This window comes from Phycodurus eques, chromosome 15 (assembly GCF_024500275.1).
Source record: "Phycodurus eques isolate BA_2022a chromosome 15, UOR_Pequ_1.1, whole genome shotgun sequence".
Lineage (NCBI taxonomy): Eukaryota > Metazoa > Chordata > Actinopteri > Syngnathiformes > Syngnathidae > Phycodurus > Phycodurus eques.
In genome coordinates this window covers 20,032,961-20,045,451 of record NC_084539.1, presented here as the reverse complement: position 1 = coordinate 20,045,451, position 12,491 = coordinate 20,032,961, and the positions used below count along the sequence as shown (strand labels likewise).

Below are 12,491 nucleotides of genomic sequence, written 5' to 3'. Positions count from 1 at the left end.
AAGCTAATAGTACATGTAAAACAGCTGCCTAAAACCACCTTTATTGCCATATGTAAAATAGAGATGCACTATGGTCTTGTTAGCTGCCTATAGCTAGCGCTAACTGTATGTAAAATAAAGGCAAGTTGTGGTCATGCTAGCTGGTTCAAGCTACAGTGCAGTTAAGGAATTAGCAATTAATCCAAATCTAAGTTGATTTTTCAGGCTATAAAGTGACAGACGGAAAGAGCGAGGACGAGGATTATGGCGAGGGGGGGGGGGGGGTGTCCTTTCGCACCTGTTCCCTGGGGATCGAGGATCTGCTCGAGCTCAAACTTTGTACCTGAGACTCCGCTGGGCGGAGGGGGCGGCTCGTAGGACCCAGGAGAGCCTGGCACACCATGCTGGAAAGACACTCCGGAAGAAGAAAAGGACGAGGAGGAGGAGGTGGGAAAGAAAGGAGGAAGGTAGGAAGAGGGAGAAGAGGGCAGGCACTGTTCGAGGAAGCCAGATGGCTGAGGAGGGTAAGGGGGCTCGGAGTAATGAAGAGGCTGATAGGCTCCAGGCGGGAAGTGCTGGACCTGGGAGTGGGCTGACATTCAACAGATGCTGTTAGTGGGGAAACAATCCAGGAAGTAGCCACAGACACATGCTTAGATGTCAAACATTTCCAACATGAAATGTTTGCCAGTTTAAAGGAAACCAACCAGTTGCGTGTCTTTCATTCACTGCCGTTTTTAAAACCTGCAAATTACTTTATTTTGCATTGTTTCAATGTTCTATAAAAAGACTTACGCTGGTACTGCTGGGAGTACATGTAGGCAGAACCTGCAGAGGCCGAGGCGGATGGCGGCATTCCGTACATGGACTTTGGTGGTTCTGCCTGCTGAGAACATTAAGAAATTTCATATAGACTTAGGGTTAGGGCTTAATGGTTTAGGAGGTTAGAGTGTAAGAAAGTTAGGGTTAGTGGGTCGAGTTTTAAGGTTACGGATATAGGGTTGGGTTTAGTGACAAGCTGAAAAATAAAACTGCAACAGTGCATCGAGTCATGGGTTAAAATAAAGGTCTTCATTAGGGCTTTCCAGATATGTAATTATATTGTCAATATGCCCTCATGATGATGTAATACTTAATATTTCTGGAAAAGAATAAATCAGGGTACCTGTTGCTGCTCGGAGACAGTGCCCATTTGCGGAGGAAGCGGGACGTTGGGCAGGGCTGTCGGCGTCTGGTTACTCCACGAGGTGACAGTAGAGGCGGACCTCACCTGAACCACACACACATTTAAAAAAAAAATTAATAATCCATAATTGGGCCAAGAATCCTGGATCCATGACGGAACACACAGGCTGATAATACTGCTGCTGGGCGGGGTCAGAAGCGGGTATTGGTGCCTGTACAGGTGCTAGTGGGGTAGAGGGCTGGATCTGGGTGAAGGAAAGGCAGGGCTGATGGGTGGCATGCTGAGGCTGAGATCTGGGGGTCTGGACTGGACCAGCCTGCTGACCCAGAGCCCGACTGAGGCGTTCACGGAGGTGCTGCACTGCCACCTGGTAGGTCAGTGAACAAGGGGACTTGTTAGCATAGTATAGCAACAGTTAACTTTATTTTTTGGGTAAGATGGCTGACTATACTGAAGAGTCCAACTAAAAGGTAATTTTGTAGAAAAAAATTGGGAAGTATAATTGCTGTTTAAATACTACCAAAAACATTAGCTCAGGGAGGTTAGCTTGTCAGCAATCTTTGTGCAGAGTTAGCTTTCTCAGCTCTGGCTAATAAAAGCTAATTTCTCAATAGTTTCCTTTAAATTTGACTAGAATCCATATAAAAGGGTAATTTTGTGTCAAAAATGTAAACACGCAAGCTTGGATGAAAATGTGTTTGTTAAATTTAACAAAAACATTAGCTCATCAAAGCAACCTTAGCAATAAGTATGTAGCGCTAGTGTTCTTAGCTTTGTCAAGGAAAAGCTCATCTCGATTTAGTTTACTCTTAATTTTGACTACATGGTCCATATAAAAAGGTTTTAAAAATTTTTTCCCCTTAAAATTATAACAAAAAACGCTAGCTCAGTGAGGCCAGCTTGTTACCAATCATTATGTAGAGCTAGCTTTTTTTTTTTTTAAAGTCTGGCTAGGAAAAGCTAATCTCTTACTAGTTATTTTAAATTTGGCCAAGGAGTCCATATAAAATATAATGTTGTAGCACACTTTTAAAACACTACAGATTGTTATCAAGTATTGACTAATGCTAGCTTTGGAGCTCTCGACTAGTGAAAGCAACTATCAACGGTTATTTTTTCTCTCTCGATAAATTGTCTATAAAAAATAAGATTTAGTGGCAAAAATTTAAAAACACGTTATGATGTACAATTGATTAAATTCTACCCAAAAACAGCTCATACAGGCTAGCTTGTTAGCGAGTATTTGGTAATGCTAGATTTCAAGCTGTGGCTAGTAAAAGCTAACAAGCCATCTCCTAACAAGTTGAAGTTAAAATTTTGTCTATAGGAAGTATATTTTTTCTTTTAATTCTAACAAAAATGTTAGTGCTGATAGGCTAGCTTGCTACCAATTATTAGCTCATGCTAGCTTTCGGAGCGGTGCCTAGCTAAAGCTAACTGGCTCACAATGGCTCACCTGTCCGCTGCCTTCGGGCAGGTAGCTGATGGCGGTGGACAGGCTGCCCTGCGAGGCCAGCAGCCCGGCGTAGCGACCCATCTCTTCAGCCAGCAGGACGCCGACGTGGGCCTCGGGACCCGAGCGCTGCGTCTGCTCCACAGCACGCCGCAGCACCACCACCTTCTCTACGAGGTCCTGCGTGGAGGATATGAAATACAATTTCAAAGGCATTTGAAGACACCTGACACACACATTACATCCATTCTGTCTGTCCATTTGTATACACACATAATGGATAAATCTGCCTATGCCTTCAGATATAAAGTATACAGGAAAAATTTGTCTCCAATGCACCTGCAGGGATAGCGGACAGTGATGCTGTCCAGCTGCGTTCCAGCAGGCCACCAGTTTGTCTACGTTGCCGGCGCAGATGTAGCACAGGCAGGCGTGAGCTCGAAGTGCAGCCTCGTCCGACGCCCCCAGACGGACGCCCAGGAGTTCTGATGGACACAACAACAGCACGTGTAAGTCGTGAAGGGGAATCGTGACAGACATATCCCTAACTTTTTGTGAGTAGTTTATTGTTGGCAATGTGGCAAGACAGGGACGCCAAGCACGGCACTCAACTCACCGCACAGCGAAGAGAACTCATCGGGCTTGGCGTAGGTCATGACGGCTGCCAGCGCCTCCTTCCAGTTGTGCAGGTCACACGTGGTCAGGACGTCACGCCAGTCTTTGGTCACCACGGCACTGATCAGCTACCGGACGGGGGGAAAAAAAAAAAAAAATATATATATATATATATATATATATATATATATATAACGTCATCGTTTGACTGGGTGATGACAAACATTTCCGCCAGGTTGCGGCAGGAAAAACCCTGGGCTTACCTTGGTGATCTTGCCACGGGTCATGCGGAAATACTTCCTCTGGGTCTTCTCCAGGAGCTCGGCGCCGCCAGCGATGGCCAGGATGATGCTGTCGGCCATGCGGTCGTCATGGATACAGAGCTCCACGGCGGCTTCGAAGTCGCCCGTCAGCAGGGCCTGCGTGATCAGACCATCCATGTCTGCGAAAAAAAACCAACAAAAAAAAAACAATACAATGCAATATAACCTATAATAATATATGAAATTTTACAAAAGATTTTATAAAAAAGACAAATGGAAAAAAATATAAATTTACAGGAGGATATACATAATGACCATCTGACATCATTACCTTTACTGATGCTGAGGTCCACTCCCTCTGCAGGAGCCTCGGCGGGCTCCTCGACTTGGGCGGGAGTCTTGGGCTCGTCCAGCGGCACCTCCTGAAGCAAGCATGACACAGCAACAATTTTATTTTGTACTTTTTATTATTAGCAATCGTTCCTTTCTTGACTATTCAACCCTTGAACAGATGAGCTCTATTCTTATTATTTCATATGGGGAATTTTTTTTTCAAAATCATAACAAATTGGAGGATGGAAGGGTACTGTGTTTGATTGTTTCTGTTAACCTGAGATTACCATTATAATCAAATTGTTGCCCAATGGTCCGTCATGAAGAATTACCTCTTCCAAGGAGCTCTCCTCCTCTTCTATTTGCTCCTGAGGAGGCACGCTCTGGTCCGGTTTCAGGTTTGCGGCAGCGATCATATCGAACGCCACCTCTGGATTGTCAAGTGGTGGCTGTGCGCTGGCTGGAGCGATCGCTGCGTCCACCAGCGGAGCGTCAGCTGACTTCTCCTCCAGCGCCGCAGAAATCTGCCGACACGGTGGCGCATTAATACTCCCTTGTGGTGCTAAACTGCATCTTACTACAGTGTTCCTCTCCATTTTTATGGATTTTAACAGGATACAGGTAAGTCAGAATTGAGAGTTGTTTGAAGATTTGTAATTACCGCATTATTGATGCTAATTCCAGCTTGGCCTTCCATAGTGTTTCATATTCTACAGTATGTTAGCATTGAGCTAGAGGACTTTCGTTGGACAAAATTATATGGTTGACTGCACATTTTGGTGTTCAAATTACAATGTTTAATTCTCTTTTGTTTTGTGTGTCAGTTTTACAGGATAAGCTTCAACTGGGAGTGACATACAGCTTGAAACGAGCACGCTATGCATTTAGAGAACTTTGTGAGTGAGAGTCTTTTTGTTTCCACAAAGTGATGTCATAAGAATAGTATCCCATCTCTTGACAACTAGAGTTAAGAAATACTTTTAAAAGTGTGTTTTAATAAGTTCAAATGTGTTTAAAGTGTGAGGGGTGTAAAACTATATATTTAAATAAAAAAATAAAAAATAAAAAAAAATTCTATGGTCTGCTACGCACAGAGTTTCACCTCACATGCATGGGTCTGACCTTGGCAGAGAGGCCCTCTTTGTTGTAGCCAAGAAGCTCCAAGAATTGACTCCGGATGTCACTTTCAAAGTTGGCCTGGAAAACAAACAAACACAAACAAACAAACAAACACACACACACACACGTTACATGTCTGTCCGTTATCATTTGAACATCTGCCTGTCCATTCACACATACACAATAAAAAAATCTGTCCGTACACATACACACGGCCAATGGTCACCTTGAGGAAAGACCAAACATTTTTTTCAAACTGGTCCTGAGCTGCTTGGATCTTCTCCTGGCAGAATTCCTGGAAGGTGCCCGCGTTCAGCGTGGCCTGGAGCTGCTCTGACCGCTTCAAGAAGGTTGCCTCCGTCACCACCTGACTGACGTGAACCAGGCGGGGGCCACCAGGCTGCTGCCCGTTTGCTGGCCCATTCTCCAGAGACACCAGCTTCCCGCCAAACTGGGGGTCGACATAAACGTAAGTACGGCTGTGTAGATTCTGAGTCATCCAGGTCATGCTAATCCGCAAAAGTAGAATGGAGGCAACTGAACTTTTGGTTGTTGAAGAGGTTTTACCTTTAAGCTTTACTTACATTTAATAATAAAAAGGCTCCTTCATTTCACATTTTTTAAGTGTGGAGTCTCTCTATTTATGGGGGTGGTCACATGAAGGTGTGGCTGGTGAAAGACTGTTTTAAATACCAATGAGTTCTTCTCCTACCTGGTGGCAAAATGACTCCTAACTGGCCACGTTTCCCATGAAATGAGTCATTCTTTCGTGGAAATATGTCAGGTTGTTGTTCTTACAACAACATCTTGACATCTCTCCCCCAAAGAATTTCCCAATTTTGTTATGCCCAATGGGACCTAAGATTGAGCCTTGAGGAACACCGCAGATAAGGAAGACAGACACTGACCTATGTCAGGGGCAACAAAGACAACAAATAAAAGCGTGCGTGAGTGCCACTACAGAGACTCACAGCAAACGACGCTCCAACTGGCCTGCGGATCCACTTGGGGGGCTTCTTCAGGGGGTTGACGCTAGCTGGAGGGGTGGCAGTCTGAGGAAGCTGTAGCGGGGGCAATGTTTGTCCTGTCCCGAAAGGATCCATGTTGCCGAAGGAGTTACTAATCTGTAAATAAACACAGAACTGAGTGAAGACACAAGTGTAGATTAGTACCTGTAGATTTCCCGGCTTCTGAGGTAATATTACAAGCATAATAGAGGTGCGATAACGATCTGTGAAAAGGAAATAGGAAACCTTAGAAGGATTATGAAAAACCCTGCTCTTGCACATTTGTTTTGGAGTGACTGTTTGGAAATGTTCTCTCCTTTTATGACAATAAAAAATACATAGAAAAAACAGAAAAGGGAATAGCGGAAAGCTGGCACACGAGTATCTGGTAAAATGACATTTTTCTATGTGAAATTCAACAGATTCTCATCGCGAAAGAAGCTAACGCTAGCATTTTCTGTGTCGGTGTTCTATGTGAAAGGTGCCAAAATGGAATGGGGAGGTGGGTGAAGTCGACCCAGGAATCTTTCACCCTTTAATGTACAATACAATTGAATCGTAAAACTCAACAGGTATGGTGTATTTGATCAGAATCATCTTTATTTGCGAGGTATGTCCAAAAAACACACAAGGAATTTGTCTCCGGTAGTTGGAGCCGCTCTAGTACGACAACAGACAGTCAATTGACAGAGCACACTTTTGAGACATAAAGACATTGACAAAAAAAAAAAAAAAACTGAGCAGTAAAGGGTTGCTAGTTATCTGGTAATGCCGGTACATTTTTGTTTTTTGACAATTGTGCAAAAAGATGCAGAGTCCTCTAGCACTTAGAGCAGTTCGAATGACTCATATTGCAATAGTCCGGTGCAATGACCATTGTGCAAAGGGCGCCGAGACTTCAAGGAGTGTATGCGGTTTAAAGTGACGAGTAGTAGTGACGAGAATTATCGACAAAGGTACCTCTCGAATCTCATCTTACGTATCGGTGCATCGTACTTCCATATTGTTTATTAATTTTCAGTCTCAGGAGTCATACATTGTCTTGTTTTCTCTTCTGTTTCCCATTTAGTTTTTATATATTGTCAATTACTTTACACGCTAGCCGTAGATCGTTCAATACATTATTCCTATACATAGACAGATTTGGTGCGGCATGCGTCAGAAGTAATATTACGCCTCTGTTAACCACGAAACAAACTATTGATGTAGTACCCCGTCAGGTTTCGAGACTCATCTTAAGTTTTCCCTGAAAAAAACTATGGTGGTGCCCTGTATGTTTAAACTAGCCTATTATTTGGTTTAAGCCATTATATTTAAAGTTATACTCTCGCTTGTAAGCCCCAAAGTAGAAATGTGGGTATGCTACTTTCATTCTTTCAATTAATTACATGGTTTTTAACGATCAATTTATGCTACGAAAGGTTTGAAAAAAAAAAAAATCGAATCATCTCATTTCGAGATGCTGTATTGCTGTGGGAAAGTGAACATTAATGTCTTGTTTCAATGGGTTCAGTGTGAAAATGCGTCCCACCTGGTCTGCATGCCTTTGGCTCTGCGCCTGGCTGCTGCCGCCCATGATGGAGTAGACGTCGATATGTCCGTCGAAGCGGGCGGCGGACAGCACCGCCGGGTTCCTGGGGCACCACTGCACGTCAAAGCACCACTGGCTACCGGCGGGCAGCTCGTACAGCACCTGACCGGTACGGGCAGGGGGCGACATCGATCACGGAGGATCAAAAATGCGGAAGGCGGGAGGGTTATTGGCTTACCTCGCCCGTGTTGGGGTTCCAGCACAGGATCCTGCTGTCCTTGGCACAGCTAAGGAGCAGCTCGGGATCGGCCACGCTCCAAGCGATGGCGAGGATGCCTCTGCAAGGGAGAAAAAAAAAAAAAAAACGCAACTGGTCAACGTGGCACAAAAGTCGAAAATAAATAATTCACAAAAATTCTAAAAGAAAACAATTTTACATAACTTTTTGAAAAATAATATATGCATCATAATTTTGTTTTTAACAATTAGTATGTCATAAATACAAAAAAAAAAAAAATTTGTTACACTTGATAGCATTAAAGAATAAAATAAAATGCTTTACATATTCATTCTTTTTTCAACAATAATAATAAAAAACATAAAGTATTCATTAAAAAATGTATTATTTTAACAGCTGCATGACCATTAAAATGTGACCGTGGAAAAGATTATTTCCATTCATTCCTGTGGGACACCATCATTGCCGCGGGCACACCTTGTGTGATTCTCCAGAATCTTGAGCGGGGAAGTAGCGAATCGTAAATCCCACATCTGGATGACGGGCATGCGGTCGTCCTCAGAGGCTAGGACCAGCTGGGTGGCCACCTCCGGGTTCCACGCCAGCCCAGAGCAATGCATCTACAGGCGAGGACATGCGGTCTTTTACACGTATTTGCCGCTTTGTGTGAGGATCCCCCCCCCCCTCCCCTCCACATACTCTGTTGCTGTGGTCGCTGACTTTAATAATGAGGTCATTCTTGCGGAGGTCCCACACGGAGGCGCGACCACTCGGGCTGGCCGAAGCCAGGATGTGCTGGACCTGCCTGTTCCACGCCACACAGCTAATGTCCTCCACTGGCTGTCGACACACAAGCAATTACCATTATTACGCATGTATATATCATTATACATAAATGTACAAGTCACAAAATTGAGTTGAGCATTTCATTTGTTCTTGTTTTGTTGGTCCAATAAAAACTACTTTAAGTTATAATAGCTATATAAAAGGGAAAGTTGTATGCTAATAGAGATAGATTACAAGTGTGTTGGAATATTTCTGGATGCAACTGTAAGCAAGTGATTAAAATTATAGAGAAAAACAATTAATAAACTGTATGTAATAAACAATACATACAAGAGTGCAATTAATTTATTTGTGAAACTGTATATATATATATATAAATTATAATACAAAAAAATGTCAAAAACATGACATTTAAAAAAAATGACAAAGAAAATATAAAATCTTTTGAAAAATATAAAAAATAAGGTTATTAAAAAGAAAATAGAATTTCACGTTTCAAAAAATATTTAAAGAATCTATGTACAAAGTAGTGACATTTTCAAAAAACTTAAAATATTAAAATGTGTTCAAAAATAATCGTCTATTAATAAAGTATTTAAAACGATGAGAAAATTATAAGAGTTTTTAAACAAGGTCTAAAAAAAATAAAACAAAATACTGATTAATTATGAAAAAAAACTTTCTACAAAACATTTTCAAAATAAGAACAATATTGAAAAAATAAAAAGCTTCCAAAAGTAGTTGACATTTTAAAAAAAAATCTGATAAAATAATAAATTACAAAAAAATCCTTAAAAAAGGAATAATATATATTATTTTATATGTTAACAGCATCATATTTATATTATTAAAGTGGGATATTGTGGTATATTTTAGCATATAGACTCCATAAGTGCATTTTTAATTCCTTTTATTAATTAAATGTTAAATGTATATTCTCAACGGTGCATGCAACGGAAATTTGTTCTGCATACACTCAAGCGTACCTGTATGACAAAGCCTGTCTAATGCCCAACTTATCATTATTAGGAAATAAATTGTATCTGTACAAATGGGACAAAATGAATTTATGAAAATTTTAAATATCAGCACTGGGTTCATTTAGTACAGCTATTTTTTTTTCTTGAAGTGGAAAAAAGGCTCTGTTTATTTACTCAAATTGAGGCACCGCATCGGTTCAGTAAGTGACAAGCGTACCTGTGTTTTGGGTCCTGGCGTCATGGGGGACTCAAAGTTGTTTATATCCCAGATGTAAATTTCCGACTCGTTCCCGCCCGATGCGAAGAGGTTGGTCTGCACCACAGAAGAACAAGTTAAAGAGCGAGTGAAGCGAGAGGCGGGCGAAAAGATGGCGGTGGCGTACCTGGAAGGGATTGACGTCCAGTCCTCTCACAGGGCCCGTGTGCCGGTCACTTTCTGCCACGACCGCCTCGCTCTCGCCCGCCATGATCTTGGTGGCGTCGTACAGGATGACGTTGCCATTCTCGCCCCCGGCGATGACCAAGCCGGCCGGGTGATCCTGGGCGTCCGCTATGCAGGGACCCCAGACCAGCTTGTGGTACCTGAGGGCGGGGGACAAAGTTTGAACAAAACCATTAACGGAAGCACAAAAACATCCTGGAAGGTTTGCCGGCCAATCACAGCGCACATCAAGTAATCACATTCACATCTATGGACAATTTAGTCTTCAATGTCTTTTGAATATGGGAGGCAGAGGGACAAAACATGTATTCATTGTGCTTGCGAGAGGAGCTACACGGAGGAGAGGAAGAATACAAGGAATCACACTCACAATCGTATTTATTGACAATTTAGAAATTGTCCGAAAAGGTTTTTTTTTTTTTACCTGTGAGACGAAGAGTAGCTTCCGCATGACCTCATGTTCAGCGACGGGTCCGACAAGTCGAGCTCAAAGAGCTCCAGCGAGGCATTTGTGCTGAAGGAGGCATCCAGCTGCTGTGCCGACGTTCCTGGACAATAATAATTCATTCAAATATCAAACGTCAAATCACCTGATTAGCAAGCCACACATTGAAGATTTTTCTGGTAAACGCTCTTAGCTTGTGCTCGCACCTGTTGCCAGGTAGATAGGGTGCTGCTGCGCCGGACTCCAGCTCTGGATGGCCGTGCGGTTAATCTCTTTCAGTTTCATCCTGAAAAAATAACAACTTTTCTCTGAGGCCAATTTGATGCAATTTATTGTCATTTGTACAAGGTCTAAAATTTGGAAACTCTATTTTCAGACTTAAGTTAAACAATGTCTCTAAATGATTAATTGATTAACAAAATAGTTGTTGGTAAAAATGCAATTAAATAAACAAAACTTAAAAATTATTAAATGTCATTCCTTTAAATTGATAATAATACATAAATCTCATTAATCAATGTCTCAATCAATTATTAAAAATGTTCAATGACAAAATATTTCCAATTTTAATTATTGAATTGATAATTTAATTGATTCATTTGCATTTTAATAGTGTATTTCATTATTTTTATTTGATGTTGGCACAACAACCCTCTTTGATTTTTATAAACAAATATATTTTGCTATACACAGATATCATTTATTAAGAATTAAAATGTTAGCAAACTGAAATATCATTCAATAATAAAAAAACATTTACAATAAATCATGATAAATCATGACAAAGATCTGAAGCAAAGTCATAAAATGTGAAGAGCATCCACATTATGGAAAAAAAGAAAAAAACAACAACAACACTCCAAGAGAATCGACTAATTGTAATAATACATTCATACCTAATAAGGATTCAATTATAAGCTAAAATTATTTTTGATGAGAGAAGCGGGGTACACCCTGGGATGGTCGCCAGCTCAATTGCAAGGTACAAAAAAATAAATAAATTCACACCTATGGACAATTTGGAAACTTTGACCAAAGATGACTGTTGGCGAAAGAAGCGGGACTGTTCACTCATCCATAGACAAGCATTCACCCTCCCACCTATAGACAATTTACAGACTCTAATTAACCTAAGACGACTCACGGTGACAGAAGCGGCACCGGTCACCCCGGTTGCTCGTTAATGGCGCATAACATATAGACAAGCACTCACACACTCATACCTATAGACAATTTAAAGCCTGTGATTTATCTCATAACTTTTGGTGAGAGAAACGGGGCCACTCACTCTGGACTGGTCACTATCTGGCAGATACAGACAAGGATTCAGACTCACATTCACACCTATGGACAATTTAGAATTTTTAAGTAACCTAAGATTTATTTTGGTGAGAGAAGCGGGACAGGTGTTTGAGTCTACATTTTTTTTTTACAGTTGTGACTGCTTGTTTGTCTCTGTGCCCAGTCCCACTCCTCTCGCCAAAACGTTAGGACACCTACAGACAGAAAACAAAGAAACAAACAAACGAAAACTACAACAACACAAATTCACACCCTGTTAACAATTTTAGACTCTAAAAGACCAGGCCCGCTTCTCTCGCCAAGTCATCTTGAGTTAATGAAAGACGCTAAAATTTAAAATGTACAATTGATTAACCTTCAATTAACCGAAGATGACTTTTGGCGAGAGAAGAAGCTAGACTGGGCACGTACAGACAAGCATTCGCCTCTCACATTCACACGTATGAATAGTCTTTAATTCACCACACACGATATAAATACAGACTCCAAGCGTGATAAAACATATTGTCATTTGATAAGGAGACTTTGCGGTGAGCTGACAGCTGATCGATGGCTTACCTTGCTTTTATTTTGCCTTTTCTCTCTGCTCCTGTCACAAGTACGCGCGCGCAGACAATGAATGGGGACGACGACGACAACCGGCTGTTTTCGCTCTTCTTTCTACGGTGGCGTTTAAACGACTATCGGGGCCCCCCGAAGATAAGACAACAAGACGTCGGCGACTCGTAGCTACCCGGTCCCCGCTGAGCTCGCTCCCGACTCCGCTTTCCACGTCCCCAATGGGCTCCATCAACGTGGCACTACGCGTCGGT

General features: G+C 41.8%; 1 protein-coding gene across 6 annotated transcripts in view; it reads right to left on the bottom strand.

Annotated features, from left to right (window-relative positions):
• The window catches only part of sec31a (SEC31 homolog A, COPII coat complex component), a 17,046-nt gene extending 4,555 nt beyond the window's left edge, over nucleotides 1–12,491 (bottom strand). Inside the window, exons 1-22 of one of the 6 annotated variants that reach the window (XM_061699153.1) lie at nucleotides 12,238–12,491; nucleotides 10,584–10,663; nucleotides 10,357–10,480; nucleotides 9,874–10,072; nucleotides 9,708–9,803; nucleotides 8,424–8,564; nucleotides 8,202–8,344; nucleotides 7,725–7,824; nucleotides 7,487–7,648; nucleotides 5,920–6,072; nucleotides 5,175–5,399; nucleotides 4,937–5,026; nucleotides 4,162–4,353; nucleotides 3,828–3,918; nucleotides 3,497–3,675; nucleotides 3,235–3,361; nucleotides 2,958–3,103; nucleotides 2,622–2,798; nucleotides 1,329–1,532; nucleotides 1,145–1,249; nucleotides 775–865; nucleotides 278–571 (exon numbers count right to left, since the gene is read on the bottom strand). In XM_061699153.1, the coding sequence (XP_061555137.1) occupies nucleotides 278–571; nucleotides 775–865; nucleotides 1,145–1,249; nucleotides 1,329–1,532; nucleotides 2,622–2,798; nucleotides 2,958–3,103; nucleotides 3,235–3,361; nucleotides 3,497–3,675; nucleotides 3,828–3,918; nucleotides 4,162–4,353; nucleotides 4,937–5,026; nucleotides 5,175–5,399; nucleotides 5,920–6,072; nucleotides 7,487–7,648; nucleotides 7,725–7,824; nucleotides 8,202–8,344; nucleotides 8,424–8,564; nucleotides 9,708–9,803; nucleotides 9,874–10,072; nucleotides 10,357–10,480; nucleotides 10,584–10,662 (3,118 nt within the window). In that variant the 5' untranslated portion in view covers nucleotide 10,663; nucleotides 12,238–12,491. The remainder of the gene's footprint in view (nucleotides 1–277; nucleotides 572–774; nucleotides 866–1,144; nucleotides 1,250–1,328; nucleotides 1,533–2,621; nucleotides 2,799–2,957; nucleotides 3,104–3,234; nucleotides 3,362–3,496; nucleotides 3,676–3,827; nucleotides 3,919–4,161; nucleotides 4,354–4,936; nucleotides 5,027–5,174; nucleotides 5,400–5,919; nucleotides 6,073–7,486; nucleotides 7,649–7,724; nucleotides 7,825–8,201; nucleotides 8,345–8,423; nucleotides 8,565–9,707; nucleotides 9,804–9,873; nucleotides 10,073–10,356; nucleotides 10,481–10,583; nucleotides 10,664–12,237) is intronic. The other 5 variants (XM_061699157.1, XM_061699155.1, XM_061699158.1 and 2 more) reach the window with 5 other exon arrangements.